The sequence below is a fragment of the Salvelinus sp. IW2-2015 genome, linkage group LG12 (assembly GCF_002910315.2).
Source record: "Salvelinus sp. IW2-2015 linkage group LG12, ASM291031v2, whole genome shotgun sequence".
In the NCBI taxonomy this organism is placed as follows: Eukaryota; Metazoa; Chordata; class Actinopteri; order Salmoniformes; family Salmonidae; genus Salvelinus; species Salvelinus sp. IW2-2015.
In genome coordinates this window covers 5,184,078-5,203,916 of record NC_036852.1, presented here as the reverse complement: position 1 = coordinate 5,203,916, position 19,839 = coordinate 5,184,078, and the positions used below count along the sequence as shown (strand labels likewise).

At 43.8% G+C, this 19,839-nt stretch overlaps 3 protein-coding genes across 12 annotated transcripts in view; 2 read left to right on the top strand and 1 right to left on the bottom strand.

Moving 5' to 3' along the window:
- The window catches only part of LOC111971074 (bromodomain adjacent to zinc finger domain protein 2B), a 34,219-nt gene extending 25,595 nt beyond the window's left edge, over positions 1 to 8,624 (top strand). Inside the window, exons 35-38 of the mRNA XM_070445869.1 lie at positions 7,389 to 7,612; positions 7,796 to 7,888; positions 8,021 to 8,114; positions 8,549 to 8,624. Of these exons, the coding sequence (XP_070301970.1) occupies positions 7,389 to 7,612; positions 7,796 to 7,888; positions 8,021 to 8,114; positions 8,549 to 8,624 (487 nt within the window). The remainder of the gene's footprint in view (positions 1 to 7,388; positions 7,613 to 7,795; positions 7,889 to 8,020; positions 8,115 to 8,548) is intronic.
- Positions 8,027 to 13,233, top strand: LOC111971073 (WD repeat, SAM and U-box domain-containing protein 1-like). Of its 10 annotated transcripts, none has more exons than XM_070445944.1 (7): positions 8,027 to 8,274; positions 8,402 to 8,436; positions 8,549 to 8,963; positions 9,166 to 9,222; positions 9,740 to 9,911; positions 10,865 to 10,999; positions 11,161 to 13,233. In XM_070445944.1, the coding sequence occupies exons 3-7, from the start codon at positions 8,934 to 8,936 to the stop codon at positions 11,286 to 11,288; spliced, it is 522 nt and encodes a 173-aa protein (XP_070302045.1). In that variant the 5' UTR covers positions 8,027 to 8,274; positions 8,402 to 8,436; positions 8,549 to 8,933; the 3' UTR covers positions 11,289 to 13,233. The 10 variants fall into 10 exon arrangements, with proteins under 10 accessions (XP_070302045.1, XP_070302044.1, XP_070302046.1 ...); XM_070445941.1 differs by having other exon boundaries at positions 8,030 to 8,114; positions 8,349 to 8,436; XM_070445942.1 differs by having other exon boundaries at positions 8,055 to 8,114.
- Positions 13,009 to 19,839, bottom strand: part of LOC111971072 (protein TANC1-like) — a 52,657-nt gene continuing 45,826 nt past the window's right edge. Inside the window, exons 15-23 of the mRNA XM_070445868.1 lie at positions 19,792 to 19,837; positions 19,552 to 19,675; positions 18,698 to 18,873; positions 18,349 to 18,481; positions 18,218 to 18,247; positions 18,022 to 18,113; positions 17,694 to 17,840; positions 15,527 to 15,627; positions 13,009 to 15,409 (exon numbers count right to left, since the gene is read on the bottom strand). Coding sequence (XP_070301969.1) covers positions 13,930 to 15,409; positions 15,527 to 15,627; positions 17,694 to 17,840; positions 18,022 to 18,113; positions 18,218 to 18,247; positions 18,349 to 18,481; positions 18,698 to 18,873; positions 19,552 to 19,675; positions 19,792 to 19,837 — 2,329 coding nt within the window. The 3' untranslated portion in view covers positions 13,009 to 13,929. The remainder of the gene's footprint in view (positions 15,410 to 15,526; positions 15,628 to 17,693; positions 17,841 to 18,021; positions 18,114 to 18,217; positions 18,248 to 18,348; positions 18,482 to 18,697; positions 18,874 to 19,551; positions 19,676 to 19,791; positions 19,838 to 19,839) is intronic.

Sequence of the window (19,839 nt, the reverse complement as noted above, 5' to 3'; positions counted from 1 at the left end):
GCTATGCTTTTGGGTAGCACATGAATGTAGTACCTATTCAATTTAGAGCCTATTTTGGCCCCTCTAATCACCTACTTCTACTAGCCCTTTTGTTCACACAAATATCAAATAATTTGAAACATCTAGCCTATGAGTATATGTTAATGACTAATAGGGTTTAGATTAGAATCTAGACTTTGGAGATCGAGTCATTTTAGATCTGTCAAATACTGAAAGGGGAGACAACAAGGAGAACTTTCAGTTTGCTGTCATTGTGAATGGGTTTAACGTTGTCTGGACATGATTGATGGGTGGTCCTCCAGATTATATWAAAAAAAAAAATGATAACGCATTTCCTGCATTTTAAGGCCCAATGCAGTCATTTTTATCAAATAATTTCTGGGGAACAATTAAGTACTTTACTGTAATAGCTTTCCATGAAAATTGTCAAAAAGAAACTAAAATAGTTTTTAAGCAATCAATGGTAGTGACAGGGGCATGTGAACATCAAACCAAATATGGAGTTGATTTGATTTCAGGTTATTTTGGTCACAGGGATCACATGGCCCTCTCCCTTCCATTGATTTTTAGCTAGTGATGGCTAAAGTTAGCTAAGTTTGTAGTGGCTGTTTAAAGACAACTGAACCATGGATTACAATTTCTCCTGGCCCATAGACTACTTACAGTGTGAGGAACTATGTAACAACAAGTGAAAAAATCATGAACTACTCCTTTAAGTAAGTAACCTTGGACAAGTAAGCCTTTGCATGAGGAAACTTGATGTACAGGTACACCCCCTGGACAGGATACTATTCTGTTGCAGGGCCTTACCTCCAATCCATCTCCTTAATGCTGAGTGCCAAGTAGAGAGGCATCAGGTCCCAATTTTAGAGTCTTTGTTTGGACTTGACCACGGATCGAACCCCCAACCTTCCAATCTCACTAACAAAAATGACAAATTGAATAAAATCGATGTATCCATTTGTATAACTACATTTTTTTATGGCCAAAAGGACATTCTTTGATAGACAATAACTTTCGTATTTTCATGAGTGTTTGAGGTTAGGTCACTGGAACCTTAATTGGGGAGGACTGGCTCGGGGTAATGGATGCAGCGGAATAAGTTGAATGGTATCAAATACATCAAACACATGGTTTCCATGTGCTTGATGCCATTCCATTTGCTCCGTCCTCCCCTCAGTAGCCTCACTGGTTTAGGTCCATAACTGGCCTCTATCTGCTTACACTGCTTTCAAGGCAAGGCTACATGGTTTCTTTCTGCGTTTCGCTAACTTTTTTGTGCCAGGGACATGGACTTCTTCCTCCGGGGAGTGCTTCGGTAAAACATGATTAACAACCACCTTTAATTCCAAATACCTATTTTTGTATGTGTTTTCTCTATAACTAGGCCTACGAGGCCTATGTTAACACATATAATTGTTTTAAGATGGTAATAACATGGACCATCAAGCTATTCAATTCTCTATTGGTCACCTGGGGGCTCCCAACACTTAGGGCTCCTGAGTGTCGCAGGGGTCTAAGGCACTGCATCTCAGTGCAAGAGGTGTCTCTACAGTCCCTGGTTCAAATCCAGGCTGTATCACATCTGGCTGCGATTGGGGGTCCCATAGAGCGGTGCACAATTGGCCAAGGCTTAATTTTATTTGGGGGGGGGGAAAAGAGCCCTCTGGAATATTATATTAACTTATATGCCGACGATGCCTGTTTTACCAAAATATCAACATTTACCATCGATAAAGAGGTTTGTTTGGAACCTCTCTGTACTGGCTCTGTGGCCTACTGGGAGCTCAAGGCTTCACATACACGGTTGTCACTAGAGACCACAGCCACAAAGTCATAATTATGGCTAAACCCGCCTATTTCTACAACTTCTTAAAATCTGTTTTTAAACCTAACCATAACCTTAACCACACTGTTAACCTTATGCCTAACTATAACCTTAAATTAAGCCTAAAAAGCTCATTTTTGTTTTTCATGAATTTTGACTTTGTGGCTGTAGTAATTAGTGACAATCCATACGCATACACACACCATAGACATTAAAARCAGATATCWATTCAAAATCTAATTCCATTTCTAACATGCTTTGTAAAACAACAGGTGTAGACTAACAGTGAAATGCTTACTTACAGGCCCTTCCCAACAATGCAGAGAAAAAACGAGAAATACAAGAAAAATAATAGGCCAACATGAGGAATAAATACACAATGAGTAACAATAACATGGCCATATACACAGGATACCAGTACCTAGTCCATGTTCAGGGGTAATTGAGGTAGATATGTACATATAGGTAGGGATAAAGTGACTAGGCCACAGGATAGATAAAGAAACAGTAACATATGTGATGAGTCAATGCAGATATTTTTATTTAACCAGTCAAGAACAAATTCTAATTTACAATGATGGCCTACACCAGCCAAACCCAGACAACACATAAAAAATCTGAACTCATCATGAGGGGCTGAGCAAAACATGTTAGCATCCCACCTCTTGACAGTGGAGAGAAAGATTTAAAGTTCATTTTGTGCAATTCTACACATTTTGCCTTGGGGTGTAGAGAAAATATTGCAATTGTGTAACTAATTACATGCAATTCTACTAATTTTGCCTTAGGGAGGAGAGGAACATGAGCTGTTTTACAGCAAATTTCCTGCAATTCTACACATTTTGACATAGGGTGGAGAGAAATGTTTGCTGTTTTTAATATGAGATCTGAGAGAGACTGACCAACCAAATTGATGGGGGTATGGCTTGTGGGCCCCCGACCATGATTACTAAATTCAGATAGCTGGCCGTTAGACTAACTTCCAATCTAAAAATGTTTAGCTGATATGGGCTAATTGACTGACATAGCAAGAGAAAAACTGCTGATGCAAAGCCACATTTCGAAATTGCACCTTGTGTATTCTACAATTCTAACTTGCAACAGTAAATTGAGACTCCGACTGAGGGCAAGCAGTTGCCCTGGTTTACTGCCGTGTTCACGTGCTAGTCGGAACTAGGAAACTCTGACATTTCCGACTTGTTAACTGGTTGTAGTTATACACGTGCCCGTTCAACCAATTAGCAAGTCGGACATTTCAGAGTTACGACGTTTGAATGCAACATATGACTCCAGTCACTGGAGTCTTTGACAATTTTTAGGGCCTTCCTCTGACACCATCAATAGAGAGAAATAGTAATGGAATATTTTTGTAGGCACTAACTCAGCCATTGATTCGTTGGACAAAGCCTATGAGAAAATGAATGGAGCTTTTGTATGGTTTTTGGATAAACTATCTTATATGTTTTGTTCTATGAGATCATTTTAAGCATTTATGTAATCAAAAAAATCACAAAGCACATAAAAGGCTTCATAATTCATAAAGTTCACGTTAACTGACTGATATTATCTCATAGAACAAAATATATAAGATCCCCCCCTAAGCCTGTGTTAACCTCAGACCNTAGGTAGGGATAAAGTGACTAGGCCACAGGATAGATAAAGAAACAGTAACATATGTGATGAGTCAATGCAGATATTTTTATTTAACCAGTCAAGAACAAATTCTAATTTACAATGATGGCCTACACCAGCCAAACCCAGACAACACATAAAAAATCTGAACTCATCATGAGGGGCTGAGCAAAACATGTTAGCATCCCACCTCTTGACAGTGGAGAGAAAGATTTAAAGTTCATTTTGTGCAATTCTACACATTTTGCCTTGGGGTGTAGAGAAAATATTGCAATTGTGTAACTAATTACATGCAATTCTACTAATTTTGCCTTAGGGAGGAGAGGAACATGAGCTGTTTTACAGCAAATTTCCTGCAATTCTACACATTTTGACATAGGGTGGAGAGAAATGTTTGCTGTTTTTAATATGAGATCTGAGAGAGACTGACCAACCAAATTGATGGGGGTATGGCTTGTGGGCCCCCGACCATGATTACTAAATTCAGATAGCTGGCCGTTAGACTAACTTCCAATCTAAAAATGTTTAGCTGATATGGGCTAATTGACTGACATAGCAAGAGAAAAACTGCTGATGCAAAGCCACATTTCGAAATTGCACCTTGTGTATTCTACAATTCTAACTTGCAACAGTAAATTGAGACTCCGACTGAGGGCAAGCAGTTGCCCTGGTTTACTGCCGTGTTCACGTGCTAGTCGGAACTAGGAAACTCTGACATTTCCGACTTGTTAACTGGTTGTAGTTATACACGTGCCCGTTCAACCAATTAGCAAGTCGGACATTTCAGAGTTACGACGTTTGAATGCGGCATATGACTCCAGTGACAGTCTTTGACAATTTTTAGGGCCTTCCTCTGACACCATCAATAGAGAGAAATAGTAATGGAATATTTTTGTAGGCACTAACTCAGCCATTGATTCGTTGGACAAAGCCTATGAGAAAATGAATGGAGCTTTTGTATGGTTTTTGGATAAACTATCTTATATGTTTTGTTCTATGAGATCATTTTAAGCATTTATGTAATCAAAAAAATCACAAAGCACATAAAAGGCTTCATAATTCATAAAGTTCACGTTAACTGACTGATATTATCTCATAGAACAAAATATATAAGATCCCCCCCTAAGCCTGTGTTAACCTCAGACCWTATTTTCGACGTTTATCCCAAAATCATATTCCTTCCCCATTAATTTTCCCCCATAGGAATGGCTGAACGAACTCATTTCCGGTTTTTATTACTGCAGGTTGGCAAGCTCCATGGCTCATATTTCTAGAAGGGGACGTAGCATCATCCCAAAATTGCGACGGGAGTATGGGCGAGTGGGTGTGTCGAAATGAAAGTAGTGGGCGTGTGGAAAGTAGTGAGTGTGTCGAAAGCTTTCTAATTTACGTTAGACAGTTTTGATTGAACTGTTTTAAAAAWTTTGTTTCTTGAGTGGCAGCAAATCTGCACAATAAGCTGATTCCCTGTCCATTCGCCCACTCCTTTCGACACACCTACTCGCCATATGGTGCATTCAAGACAAATGGGAACTTGGATAAAAACGAGGTCAAATCATGACGTCAGTGATCTTAAGGTTGGTTAGTCGAAGCTCTCGAAAGAGGCCCGAGTTCCCAACTTGGAATTCCGAGTTGGATGACCGTTCAAAACTACTTTTCCAAGTCAGGGCTCGTTTTTTCACGAGTTCCCAGTTGTCTTGAACGCACTGAAGTTTGGGGGAAGGCCATCATGGTCAGCTGACCATATGACAGCGTGCATAACCATGAAGTAAACATTGAACATAGACACGCAAAGAGGTAAGAAAATAAACACACATCCCACTTTAGTTAGAATATAAAATAATACTGGCTTTGTATTTACATGCATTTGTTATAATACAAACTAAACAACAGGAGCATAGAGTGATGCTGTTGCGCGAACAGCTAGACTAGTTAAAGGGTTAGTTAACTAGCTAGCCAGCAGATCCGACARCTTATGCTTGCTTATAGCTGCACTACAGGGTTGGACAGACCGTTTGCATGAAGGTGCGCTATGCTTAAATCACTCCGCCATTTCTGGTTGCTAAAATGTCGAATAGTTCGCCAAATTCCAATTTATGGGACATAAAAAGCAAGTATAGTGTAGATAATCATTGTACCATCAAAACTACTGTGAAATATATTTTCAATAAACAAAAAATATTGTATTTCAGCTGTTTCAAGCTGGTGTACAATACTGAAAGTAAAAGATGCAAAAACGAAACTTAAGAACGGGAAGCACAGAAATAGTGCATAGAGAACAACTCTACTGCTTCATAGACTTGCCTTCAATGAGAATGATAGATCTATAACTCGCATTACTATGTGAATTTGGTCGGCTTGCCCAAACAGTTACATATTGCAGCTTTAAATTAAGACACAGTGGATATGGCTCGGAAAACATATCTAATTCCAGGGATAAGTTGTACTTCGAATACTCCCAAATGTTACACAGAGAAGATTGAAAGACTGCTAGTTTTTCTGAAAACTGCCCTTTTATAAATTTTTTTAAAAACTACTGATTTCAACACCCAAAGAATTGCCCGCAATGTCGTGTGTAATTGTGGGCTAGTCTTTGGGTGTGCAARGTAATTTGTGGAGTTCAGTTTTATTGGCTACATGTTATCTAGCAGTAGCCACAGCAGCCATTGTGGAATGGCACATTGCGKTGAACAACAAAGGAGCTGATTGGCTGACACTGCCATTCCAAAATGGCTGATGTGGCAACTTCTTTTTAGCATAAGGACAAAAAGTGCAGTTTTCTGGAAAAACTAGCAGTAGTTCAATCTTGTCAGTTTAACAGTTGGGATAATGGGACAATTGATTCAAAGCTCTCAAAGCTTCGAATCAAGTTCTTTCTCATCCCTGAATTGAGGTAAGTTTTCTGAGCCATATCACACGCCAACTCTGCGAAGCCTGTCCGACCCTGTAGTGCAGCTGTAAGCAAGCGTAAGGTGCTGGATCTGCTCGCTACTAACTACCCACTGTGCACAGACGTCAGTTCAACGTATAGTTTCGATTTACATTTGGTTGAGTTGTCAACCAACGTGAAATCAACAAAACCTTTCACCATATCATTGGATTTAGCTTAAAGTTGGGTGAAAAAAAAGACAAACATCCCTTACGTTGATGATTTTTTGCAAATCCAATTAGTTTCCCCCGTTGATTCAACGTCATCACATAGTTTTTTTGGCTTGAAATGACGTGGAAACAATGTTGAGCAGTTTTTGCTCAGTGGGTAGTAAGTAGCCTATTTGCTAAAATGCATACGATTGCAACCTCTCTGCTCTGGCAACTTCAGATGGTTTCCAGGTGTGGCAAGCTGTTTGGATAACAACGAGTCTAGCTAGCTATCTTGTAATCATTGTAATGTCACACAGTTAATAGTTATATTCTATTGTCAAAGGGATTCATCAAGACCAACTCAAATGGTGTCCCTGATCTGTACCTTGCAAGACCATCGCGACGATGTCACCTGGTGCGCCTTCTCCACCACGCTGCTGTTCAGCTGATAAAACCTTACGAATTTACAACACCCAAGACTTTTCCCGAAGTCCCATAATCCCCACTCTCTGGCCACGGCTATGGCGTCCACTGTTGTTGCTTCAGCGCCTGTGGTCAGTATTTGGCCTCGTGTTCAACTGATGGTTCAACAGTTGTGTGGTCAACGGACACGGGTGAGATAGAGGCAGTGCTGGAGCATCCGGGTAGGAACCCCGTCAGGGTTTGCGCCTTCTCGCCCGACTCTTCACATTTGGTTTCGAAGGCGTCTGATGGTACTTTAGGGCTTTGGGATTTCCCTACGAAAACATTGCACAGGTAAACTTGATTGATTGATATAATTTATCTCCATGTTATCGACTCATAAATACGCCTATATCTGCAGACTGATATGTGTTGTCTCTTGCAGAGTGTTCTTAAATGATTATTTGTCAACAGTGAATGAGACCACTATGGTGGCCTGCTCCTTCACCCCCTGTGGCCCGATGTTTGTCACTGGATCTACGTATGGGGACCTCAGGCTGTGGGACCTGGACATGAACCAGCTCCACGCGGAGAAGAACAATCACGACTTGGGGGTCACCTGCTACTGCTTTGGCCCCAAGATCCTCGGTGGTGATGATGATGATGATGGTATTTTCCTCCCTCTATCTTTGAGTTTGGCCTGTTCCCAGATCTGTTTGTACAAACATGACAACGATCGTAGGCGTTGTCGATACAGCACAACATTTTGATCTGGGACCAGGCTATCTTGGAGTCTCCATATATGGGAATTTGTTGAGACTGGTGTTTGATTCATTTGTTCCCGTCTCTCAGGTAGTGGTGGGGTAGAGTTCCGCCTGGCCTCCTGTGGACAAGACCGCACGCTGAAGATATGGACCGTCTCCATATCTTCTGCACAGGCAGTACGTTGACCACACGCTATGGTTATGCAAATGCCCTGTTTAACGTCGAACTGTGTGCATATGTTGGTAATCAAATGATGTGTGTTCACAATGAATGATCTGAAGGTGTAGTCCATCTGTCCCCTCTGGCCTGTAGGCTGTAAGATGCAGCTGCTGCAGACCCTGACCGGCCGGTCTGCCCCGGTGCTCTCCTGTGTTTTCTCTGCAGACGGACAGCTGCTTGTGTCTGGGTAAGTCAGCCCATAGGTGATCTAAGGCAAAGTGCTCTGTTAGTCAAGATAAAGTTGTACATTTACTCCAACTGGCCACAAGGGGGAGAAGTGTGTTGCTTTTGTCCATTGCCTTTTCTGTTGCAGCTCAGTGGACAAAACAGTCACAGTGTATGATGCTGTAAGACACTCAAGCTCTTTTCATTACCGTAGAAGTCATTTCAGTTTAACTCCCCATGTTAATGTCCCACATAGAAATCCATAAACACCTCATCTGAACTGGAATGTTGTTGCTTTTTCATTGCCAGGGGGCTTTGCTCTACACATTGAACCAACATGAGAGGTAATCTTCCTTCTTACCCTTGGGACATAGTCACATCAAAATGGCCTTATTCGAGTAGCCTACTTTTAAAAATGTACCTTTCCGTCCTCGCTCCCATGATCCTTTGCCGTAGGTACATGACGCCGTGTGCCTTCTCTCCCAGCACGCCACGGTTTCTATGGACAAGACTGTCAATATATGGAGAGTAGAGGACACACGCAGTGGCCATGGTGGGTAACACACACACACACAAAGATGGACAGAAGTCTAAGATAGGAGGTGTATTGACAAGCTGCCAGTGTTATTGGCATTAAGAATGGCATTAGCGTTCTGAGTCACGGTGTGGGGTTCCTACATACTGTTTCACTATTTTCTCATGTAAACAAAGATCCTGTTGACTTAGTGGTGATGACAGCCTGGTGATTATGTGCTGTTTTTGCATAAGCTCTTCTTTATTGATTATGGCTTAATTATGTTTTTTATTCTGCCAAATCACCATCCCTCTCTCTGCATGGTTCATGGGGGGAAAAAAGGCAAATCTTTACCTGGTGAGTTTGACATTTTCTTCCTTATCTGCACCACTAATGTCCAATCTGCTCATTGAAAGCAGTTAGTGATGGAGGATCTCTATGTGAAACCTAGGAGTCCCACTGCTATCAAAGAGTGCTTTATCGCGAGTAATACTTCTAACCAGGTGATAATGCCTTCTGCAAAAATAACTGAGTCTTTCATAGCCTGTTGTGTTTCCAGGTGACTTTTTCCTTGAAGCACTGCCTGGTGAGAACTGAGTTGCTTTTCTATTTTCATGTGAGTCACTGTATTAGTGTACACAGTGTACAAAACATTAAGAACACCTTCCTAATATTGAGTTGCATCCCCCCGTTTGCCCTCAGACCAGCCTCAATTCGTCAGGGATTCATCAGGCTATGTTATGGAAAGAGCAGGTGTTCATAATGTTTTGTACACCCAGTAGTTATATAGGCTCACAATGCTTTCTTCCTCTCCTCCTCTGACCTGACACCTTTCCAAGAACCTATACGCACCTCTTTCTAAGACAGGCTTGTCAATAAAAGGCTTGCAACTCAATGACTGTAATTGTAAATATATTAATGTTCATCGTTTTAGTTGACAATGGTATTTTGTTGTCTTTTATGTGGAGTCTTACTGTGCTCTTTGTTTTTCACATCTTGTTATCCAGTTGAAACTGCAACATTCTCATGCGGAGGTGGGGAAAGTGACTAAAAACCACTGTAGAAACTTCTGATGGATTACACATTAATAACTATAGTAACAGCATGTCATTTCCTGTTTTCCGACCTATCAGGCAGAAAGTTGCCGCGTCACTCCAGACTTCTGGTCAGTGATTGGTCAGAGGAGGGCGTGGCTGTGTGAGGAGGGGCTGGAGATGCTGGTGGAAAACTTCAAGGCGAACAACATAGATGGCGCTGAACTCGTCAGTCTGACCAAGGAGACACTGGCCTCAAAACTCAACATAGGTGGGGACGGCACATCACACCATCGACTAGACACATTATCATAATAACATGCATTATCATACAGCTAATTGGCTCGTTATCATATTATACACATTACCCACTTGTCCGTCTGGTATCTGAGATCACTGTTTTGTACAGTAGCTGGAAACAGAGCGTCATCACATACTCAGACTGGAATAATTGTTTTTAAGTAGGGGGAGGGACAAATGAAAAACAAGGTGGACATTGAGGAATGAATGTTAATGAGATGTCCTCAGGATTACATACATTTAAACTGAACAGCATTAGATTAGGCCATGTGTATTCTGCACCGCGGGTGTAATCTGCTTTAAGATTTCTGCCCCATTACATAACACAATTACTCATCCCAAAATAAATATCATGTAACATAGAAAATGGTATACACCTAATACCATTTCTGTCTGAAACAATTCCAAAATCCATCTGAAAATGTGACTTACAGATTTTGGTTGATCCGTATATCTTCTCTTTTAAATACAGATCTTTCACCCTAGTGAGGAAAGCCAGTTTTCCCAACTTTTTCTCTGTGAGGTGGTAGGTGTGGGTCTGTTGTTGGTCTCTCACGCCAATAGCAACCATGGTAACCAAACAGCCGTGTTCTCTAAAAGAGATGAATCTCTTAGTAGACATGGGTGTCTCTCTCTACTGTCTCTGAGAGTGAGGATGGCGCCATGCCAGGCTGTTATCTTCCTGATGGAGAGAGATTATCCTTTTTCCTCTCAGGGATGGAGGGCTCTTTTTGTTTTTTTGTGTGTAACACACACACACAGACTGACCTCACTTTACTGTAGTCTCCATGGTGACCAGGAAATGGGTCATGTACGCAGTGTGTTCAAGCCTGGATATCACGTCCACAAATGATGCAAGCTCCATTGGCCAATGTACCATTTTCCCATAACTCTGCCTTGTTGTTTCCTGTTGGTGTACTGTAGAGTCTGTGGGGCTGCGCAGTATGGTCCTGAGGAAGGTGGGGGAGCTGAAGGCGGGGGGTGTGTGTACCGGTGTTCCTGATGAGTTCCTCTGTCCAATCACCAGAGAGCTGATGAAGGACCTTGTTATCGCTGCAGGTGGGACACGCCCCCACGGCAACCTGTCTTTCTGTCTGGTTGTGCCTTTTTAGGTATCTATTTATCTATTGCTATGCTACAACATTTTTTGAAATACAGTGGCGTGCTTTTAAAGGATGCAAAACACACTATCCATCTTGTCTACTTTTTCTTCTGAACAGATGGGTACTCCTGGATCACAACCAAGAATCGTTCCAGCCCCATGACCAACCTGCCCTTACGGACAACACTTCTGAGCCCAAACCGAACCCTGAAGATGGCTATTGGACGCTGGAGGACCGGCCAGTGAGAAAGAGGGATGCAAGGGCGTCTCTACATCCCTTTCAATCCAAAGATGGTCTATCCCTCAGTTAACCTCTGACCAAAAGTAGGCTCATAGTACATAAAGCTATAAATGATGTTTTCAGGTTGACCATACTGAGCTTCGATTCAACCCCTCACTGTGTCTGCACTTACACATCTGTTGGGATGAAACTACTTTAGAATGTAAATATTTATAGCTGATGAGACATTCTAACATATACACTCATGCATGTTGACCGTGTTTAACTCTGCTATTTACTCTGCTGCTTTAGCTCCAAAACCATTTCATTGATGATGATAGTGCAGTGCATTCGGAAAGTATTCAGACCCCTTGACTTTTTCCACATTTTGTTATTTAATCAATTATTTAATAAAGTATTCAGACCTTTTACTTTTGTTGACGTACCTTTGGCAGCAATTACAGTCTCGAGTCTTCTTGGGTATGAAACTACAAGCTTTGCACACCTGTATTTGTGGAGTTTCTGCCATTCTTCTCTGCAGATCCTCTTTGCCCCAGTCTGAGGTCCTGAGTGCTCTGGAGCAGGATTTCATCAATAATCTCTCTGTACTTTGCTCCGTTCAACTCTCCCTCGATCCTGACTAGTCTACCAGTTCCTGCCACTGAAAAACATCCCCACAGCATGATGCTGCCACCACCATGCGTCACAGTAGGGATGGTGCCAGGTTTCCTATAGATGTGACACTTGGCATTTAAGCCAAAGAGTTCAGTCTTGGTTTCATCAGACCAAAGAATCTTGTTTCTCATGGTCTGAGTCTTTAGATGCCTTTTGGCAAACTCCAAGTGGGCTGTCATGTGCCTTTTACTGAGGCGTGGCTTCCGTCTAGCCACTCTACCATAAAGTCCTGATAGGTGGAATGCTGCAGAGATGGTTGTCCTTCTGGAAGGTTCTCCGTTCTCCACAGAGGAACTCTGGAGCTCTGTCAGAGTGACCATTGAGTTCTTGGTCACCTCCCTGACCAAGGCCCTTCTTTCGATTGCTTCGTTTGGCCTTGAGGCCGTCTTTAGGAAGAGTCTTGGTGGTTCCAAACTTCCAAACATTTAAGAATGATGGAGGCCATTATGTTCTTGGCGACCTTCAATGCTGCAGAAATGTTTTGGTACCCTTCTCCAGATCTGTGCCTCCTTCGATCTTATGGCTTGGTTTTTGCTCTGACATGCACTGTCAACTGTGGGACCTTATATAGACAGGTGTGTGCCTTTCCAAATCATGTCCAATCAATTTACCACAGGTGGACTTCAATCAAGTTGTAGAAACATCTCAAGGATGATCAATGGAAACAGGATGCACATGATCTCAATTTCGAGTCTAATAGCAAAGGGTATGAATACTTGTGTAAATGAATTGTTTCAGCTTATTTGTAATGAATTTGCAAACATAAAAATAAAAAAACAATTGTCACTTTGCCATTATGGGTATTGTGTGTAGATTATTTTTTTWAAATCCTAAATCAATTTTAGAATAAGGCTGTAATGTAACAATGTGGAAAAAGTTAAGGGGTCTGATTACTTTCCGAATGCACTGTAGGCATTTTGAAGGGATACTGGTGTAAACAACAGAAGTGTTCAATCTATGGCTGAAGTTATATAACAGGGATAGCAGATGTCGGTACACACACAATTTTACACATGGGTGTTTGAAATGAGGGGAAGGGAGATGACATTTCGAAAGGGAAGACTGTTGTCATTGTAGTTTTCCAAAGAGATTTTAATTCCCCATGATTATGGTAGTAGTGCTTGAGCATAGTCTGTATAATGTGTCGCATAGCTCACAAATCAAAGATGGCAACAATGTTCATGTAGAATATCTGTATCATCTCACCAATAATACCCTTYCAAGCTATTCTGTACCTTACTGTAAACTGTTAATGTTGTGCGCACAAACGAAATAAATCCATCAACTTTTCAATTATTTCTCTAGCTGTGCAAAAATAACTATATAAAATATATTGTTCTTACAACTGACCAAGCCATCGGCACAGTAAATAAATTAACATAGACCGCAACAACAAGCAGTTACAACAATGTCCGTAGGATTATATGTACACTTAATTAAATATGATTATTTATAAAATGTACAAAGGTATAGAACCCTCCATGCATTGTGAAACACTTTGCATCGAGGGCTCTGTTATACTGACAAAGGCTATCACCACTTATATAATCTATAAATAGAACACATACAAATCTAATGTATAAATATCCCTATTCAATATGCGTGCCAATCGTTTAATCAAATGGCTTCTCGTCCATTAGTATCGAAACCATTTAGTGTTGTTCTTTACAAACTACATCATAGTTACGTTGCTATAATGGCCCATAGTAGGATGCTGTGCTACTGTTCAGCTATTGGGCTGGTACTATATGGTGTTTCCCAGGTCTGATTATGTGCACTCTGGAGTTGCTCTAGGCATGCTTACGCAAAAAGCACAAAAGCCTCAAATGCTGCTTAAGTCTAAACGCAGTGCATCACATACACTGTCACTTTACAAGAGTCAGATTAAGAAAGAAACTTTGAAACCCTTCCCTTGCCACCGTTTCTCTGGAATACAGAGAAAGTTATTATGGCGTCTGCACCTGCGTTTGTGCTTGAATGAACATGGTCAGTTCAGACGTTGGATTCTATAAAGGAGCGTTTAGGTTTGATGGGTAGGATGGCTGGGTTATCTCTGGTGAGCCCTGCCTGCCGGTGGTTCCCGTCTGGGAACTGGGAGGAGTGATGTAGGCCTGCAGCTGGACCTGGTCTTGACTCCCTGTGGTAGAACCTGTCTCCAAACTCCCTGGCCAGGGCCTTGGCCTGAGCCTGTTGGGCCAGGTGCTGGGCCTGAGCCTGGGCCCCGTTGAGCCCCTGGAGGGGAGCCTGGCTTTGCAGTGGCTCAGCGTAAGAGGACCTCCGCTTGAACTCATTATTTAATCCCTGGATGTTGTCCGTAGGGGCCATGCTGTGTCTCTGGTTCTCTAGACCTTCAGGGGAAAGTGGCTGGGAGTGAGGCTGACCTTGCCAGCCCAGTCCAGGTGGGGGCTGCCCCTGGACACGCACTGCCTTGTCCTTCACCCCCATGAATGGCCGAGGCTTGAGCTCTGGTTTAGCCGGTTTGGGGCGAGGCACGTCGGGCCCCTGAGGAGCCTGGGTCCTGCTGCTGTCTGACAGGGTCCCGCTGGAGGCTAGGCTACTGCTAGAGCTGGAGGCCTTCATACTGCCCGTCTGACCACCGGAACGCAGACCGGGGCCAGCCGACCCCCCAAAACCCTCCCTCCTTACCTCCTTACCAACCCCAGGGGTGAGGGACCCAGCCTGCCCGTCCAGCGTGGTGCCGGGGTGGGCTGAGAGCCTGTCTGTTCCCCTAGCCAAGCTGGAGGAGTGGCCCTGGAAGGGCTGGACAGATGAGGAGGAGGAGGAGAGGTGGTGGTGGTTGACAGGGGTGAGCCCCGGGTGGTGGTCTGTGGAAGAGGAGGGCAGAGGGCTGATGTCGATGCCCAGGCCAGGGCTGGGTCTCAGGGAGGTGGAGATGTGTCTGCCTGGCAGGGGGCTGGAGGGGCCACACAGAGACATAGGCCTGCCCCCTGGTCTGCCCCCTACCTGCAGGGAGTTACAMTGCTGCTGCTTGGTCTTCATGCTTTGGTTRTGTCTAGGACCCTGRAGGACAGYGCCCTGCTTGTCCAGAGACAGGTTGGTCTGTGTGGACRCGTCCAGAGGGGAACCAGGCCTGGGGTCCAGGGGAGCTAAGCCCACTGCGCCTGGTACTGGTGGGAGAGCCCTGTRGGGTCCATAGGGGTTCTTGGGCCTGTTGGGTCCATAGGGGTTCTGTGAGGGCTCTTCCTCTCCCCCTATCTCTTCATAATCATCATCTAGTTCATCCTGGCTCTGTGTATCACAACTCTTCTCTGTGTCCTGGCTCCTCTCTGTGAGGTCGTCGGGAGTCTGGCTGTGTGCTGCTTGTTGGCCTTGTGGTGTGTTGGGGGACTGCTGCTGCTGTTGTTGTTGTTGACACTCGTCCTCCACACGCGTCAGCAGACGGCGGATCTCACGGTTGGTGGGGCAGAGCCGAGACGCCTCGTGGAGGTCAGCTAGCGCCGCTGCATACTGCCTGGATGGACACATGAGGCGAACATAGTGAGAGGTGAGTGTGTCTTGTCCTTAGACAAAACTGTACTCGTCCATTCTAGTCCCCCCTTGTTATCAGTATGAACTGGCCTGTACTAACCTGCTGCTCCTCTTGGCTCGTGCTCTGGTGTAGAACGCCTCATAAGACTTGGGTTTCAGTTCAAGGGCTTTGGTGGCAAACTCCTCCGCTATACCAAAATCCTGTCGGGAAAAAGAGGATAAACTCAACAGTTAATTATGAATGTTTACTGTTAAATTCAGTCCACCCTGAATTTCTCAAGGAGAAGCCAAAACCAACGCCTTGAGGTCATTAGCCTGGGTAATGTGTTTGTGAGCGTTAATGAGTGCAATGTGAATCCAGCGGTAGTCCACACAGCGCCACACTTTGCAATTACTGTAAGTGACTGGAATGAGGAATTCAGCGTTGTTTAACTGGAGAATTATTCATCTGTGTGCAGCTCAGAGTAGAGCAGCTTTCTCTCCCAGTGTCTTAATGGATTCTCCAGACGGGTGCTCGTAACTTCTCTCCAAACCGTAAAAAAAAACCTCCTTCAATCAGATGTCGGAAATGAAAACTATTGACTCTTAAAGATACAATGCAGTCGTGAAATAATTTCTGGGGAACAATAAGTACCTTACTCTCATGGTTTTCATAAACATAAAAAAACAAAAAACAAAAATAGCTTCTTAGCAAAGAAACATTTCTCAAGCAATTTGTTGAGGTAATCTGAAGAGATTTCACCCCATGCTTCCTGAAGCACCTCCCACAAGTTGGATTGGCTTGATGGGCACTTCTTACTCAATAGGGTAGTCAAAGCCAAACACAGCGTGGTACGAGATCTTCAGTTTCTTTGCCAATTTCTTGCATGGAATAGCCTTAATTTCTCAGAACAAGAATAGACTGACGAGTTTCAGAAGAAAGTTCTTTGTTTCTGGCCATTTTGAGCCTGTCATCGAACCCACAAATGCTGATGCTCCAGATACTCAACTAGTCTAAAGAAGGCCAGTTTTATTGCTTCTTTAATCAGACAAACAGTTTACAGCTGTGCTAACATCATTGCAAAAGTGTTTTCTAATAATCTATTAGCCTTTTAAAATTATAAACTTGGATTAGCTAACACAACGTGCCATTGGAACATCAGATGGTTGCTGATAATGGGCCTCTGTACGCCTATGTAGATATTCCATTAAAAAACAATCAGCCGTTTCCAGCTACAATAGTCATTTACAACATTAACAATGTCTACACTGTATTTCTGATCAATTTGATGTTATTTTAATGGACAAAAAATGTGCTTTTCTTTCAAAAACAAGGAAATTACTAAGTGACCCCAAACTTTTGAACGGTAGAGTATATAAAACACAAGAAAATCATGTTTTTGACTGAGCTGGGCCTTTAATGGTAATTTCATAAGCACCTCTAGTGGCCCTGGTGTGTGTGTGCATGCGTGTACAATATGTCTGTGTGTGTACAATGTGTGTGTACATGCCTGCGTACACAGTGTATCCATCTATCTCTTTGTATGCCTAGAGAGCATGCGGTTGGCTTGTTTTTAAACGAGTTTCCCTGCTCCCCTCATTCCTCTCAGGTGAATATTTAATGAAGCAAACCACAGTGTGATTCCGTCCTTGAGATGGAGGTGGGCATTACACCACAGCCTTGAAATCCACAGCTCTGAGTAACTGTTCAATGTTTAATAACAGTTTTTATGGCCTCTCTACTCCCACTCCCCTCCTGTTCTATTCACCTGCAGCATGATGAAATATGGATGATATGTGTGCCCAGCCAGCTCTCTCTTCCCCCTGACCCAATATCTACCAGCAACAACGGAGGGAGGATCCCTTCTTTCCGTGTGGGTTTGTGTGCGCACGTGTTTGTGCAAGCGCGTCCACCTTGCATGTGTGTGTGAGTGAGCGATTCCTCCAGTATATGGGAGAGCATGACCGTATCACATCATAGCATCTTTCCATTATTAATTTGCCGGAGGATGCCATTTTACCACCACCACTCTAGTATAACAGTCTTATTATATTGTCTGGTCAAACAAGGGTGTGTTAGATCACACCCTCCAGGCTGCTGAGATGAAGATCTATCCATTATACCTACTGCTATACTATTAACATGAAATGACATTTCATTCAGTGTTAAATTCTATAAAATAGCGAATGGAGTAGTGTGTAGCTATATCAGACGATGCAATACCTGCAATTTTATTACGTGTTCAATTATATTAGCAACTGATGTGCTATGTGTGTGTGTGTCTCACATTAGTTTTCCTGCGGCAGCGTGACATGTTGAGGTACAAGGAGACACGGAGCTCTTTCAGGCCCTTCAGGTCGTCTCCGAAGCCGTCTCGGGGGAACTTCCTCAGAGCGTACTGATACCTCTGGGCTGCCTCCTTCATCCTCCCCTTCTGGAGAGAGAAAGAGAGGAGAGGGAGAGAAAATACAGACATTGATTTGGAGAAGAGGGCTAGCAGATTTTCTAATTGGACACACTTTCATGACAGACAGACAGACGGACAGACAGACAGACAGACACACACACACACACACACCGAGAGAGATCAGGTTTTCGTTTGGTTGTTAACCCACCTTATACAGCAGGTTTCCCTCCTCCATGAGTTTCTGTAGGAGAATGAGAAGGACGTCTGGTTTGGATGTGGCCATCGCCCACGTAGCATGACCTGGTCAAGAGGTAAGAGAACACAGGTTAAACACACACACACACACACACCACACACCACACACACACACACAGAACGCTCTAAAAGGTATCTAAAGAAAGTACCTGATCGATCATAAGGGGATGTTCTGTAGCCTTTTAGCAGGTAGAAAGGAGTGAAGAGAAAGAGGGGTGAAATACATGATGTTGATAGCAACTTCCTCAAGACACTGACAGATCAGGTCAACTCAACTCACCCAGCTTGGCCCCTTTCTTCAGTAGGGTGACCACTACAGCAGCGTTTCTACAGCCCACAGCCCTCTCCAGAGGCCTCACCCCACTGTGGTCCACATGCTCCACCACCGCACCCTTCTCCACCAGGTACTGAACCTGTGGTTGTAGAGGACACCACAAAACAAACAGCATTTTAAAAGGATTCAAACAAGGCCAAAGGTGCTGGAGGGAATTGGGCAAATTCAGTACTGTGTTTTTAAAAATCTATAATCTAGGACAGTTTAAGACAATCTAGGCCAGTTGCAGCGAAATCAGAATTATGTCTGTGGATCTATTTGTTTCTCCAGTTTGCAGTATTAGAAGGAACCCCACCATCTCTGCATCACCGTTGAACGCTGCCAGGTGGAGAGGGGTACGTCCGTTCCTGTCAGGGTGATCTATCTCTGCCCCCTTCTCCACCAGGCGCTCCACCATGCCCTTCTGACCCTTCAGACATGCCCAGCTCAGAGCTGTCTGACCCTCCTTGTCCACGGAGGCTAAAGACGCGCCTGGAACCAGATCAGAAATAACATGCTCACTCCACTGCAACTCAGTCTGACATATACTCAGTTTATTAGGTACACCCATCTAGTACTGGGTCGGACCCTCAGCGGCCAGGAAAACATTCCCCACACCATTACACCACCGCCACCAGCCTGTACCGTTAACACCAGGCAGGATGGGGGTCATGGACTCATGCTGCTTATGGCAAATCCTGATTCTTCCATCAGCATGACGCAACAGGAACCGGGATTCGTTAGACCAGGTAAAGTTTTTCCACTCCTCAATTGTCCAGTGTTGGTGATCGTGCGCCCACTGGAACCGCTTCTTCTTGTTTTTAGCTGATAGGAGTGGAACCCAGGTGTGGCCGTCTGTTGCTATAGCCCATCCGTGACAAGGACAGACGAGTTGTGCGTTCCGAGGTGCCATTCTGCTAGTCACTAGTTTTGACCATTCTAACGTTCAAACGAACAGTAACTGAATGCCCCGATGCCTGTCTGCCTGCTTTATATAGCAAGCCACGGCCACGTGAACGGGGTGGTGTACCTAATAAACTGGCCACTCAGTCTATACTGTATATCTCAGAGCTACAAAATGAAAAAATTATCTAAAATAACACTTTATCCCCCTTAGTGGACTGAGAATTGACATGTACCATGATGTGACCCTGACCCTGGACCTCTCACCCTTTGTCAGCAGGAAGTCAGCAGTGCTGAGGTGGCCCTCGCTGGCTGCCACCATCAGCAGACTGCGGCCCTGCTTATCGATGGTGTTAATGTCCACACCGCTCTGCAGCAACAGCTCTGCTACCTGAGAGAGGGGGGGAAGAGAGACAGAGAGTGAGAGCATGAGTGAAAGGACAGCCATTAGTGCTGTAAAGCAGGAAAATTAGAAGTGTAACAAAGATTCATCAGAATGATTCTCACCTGGGGGTGTCCATGCCTGATGCAGCTGAAGAGTGGGACCACCCCCCT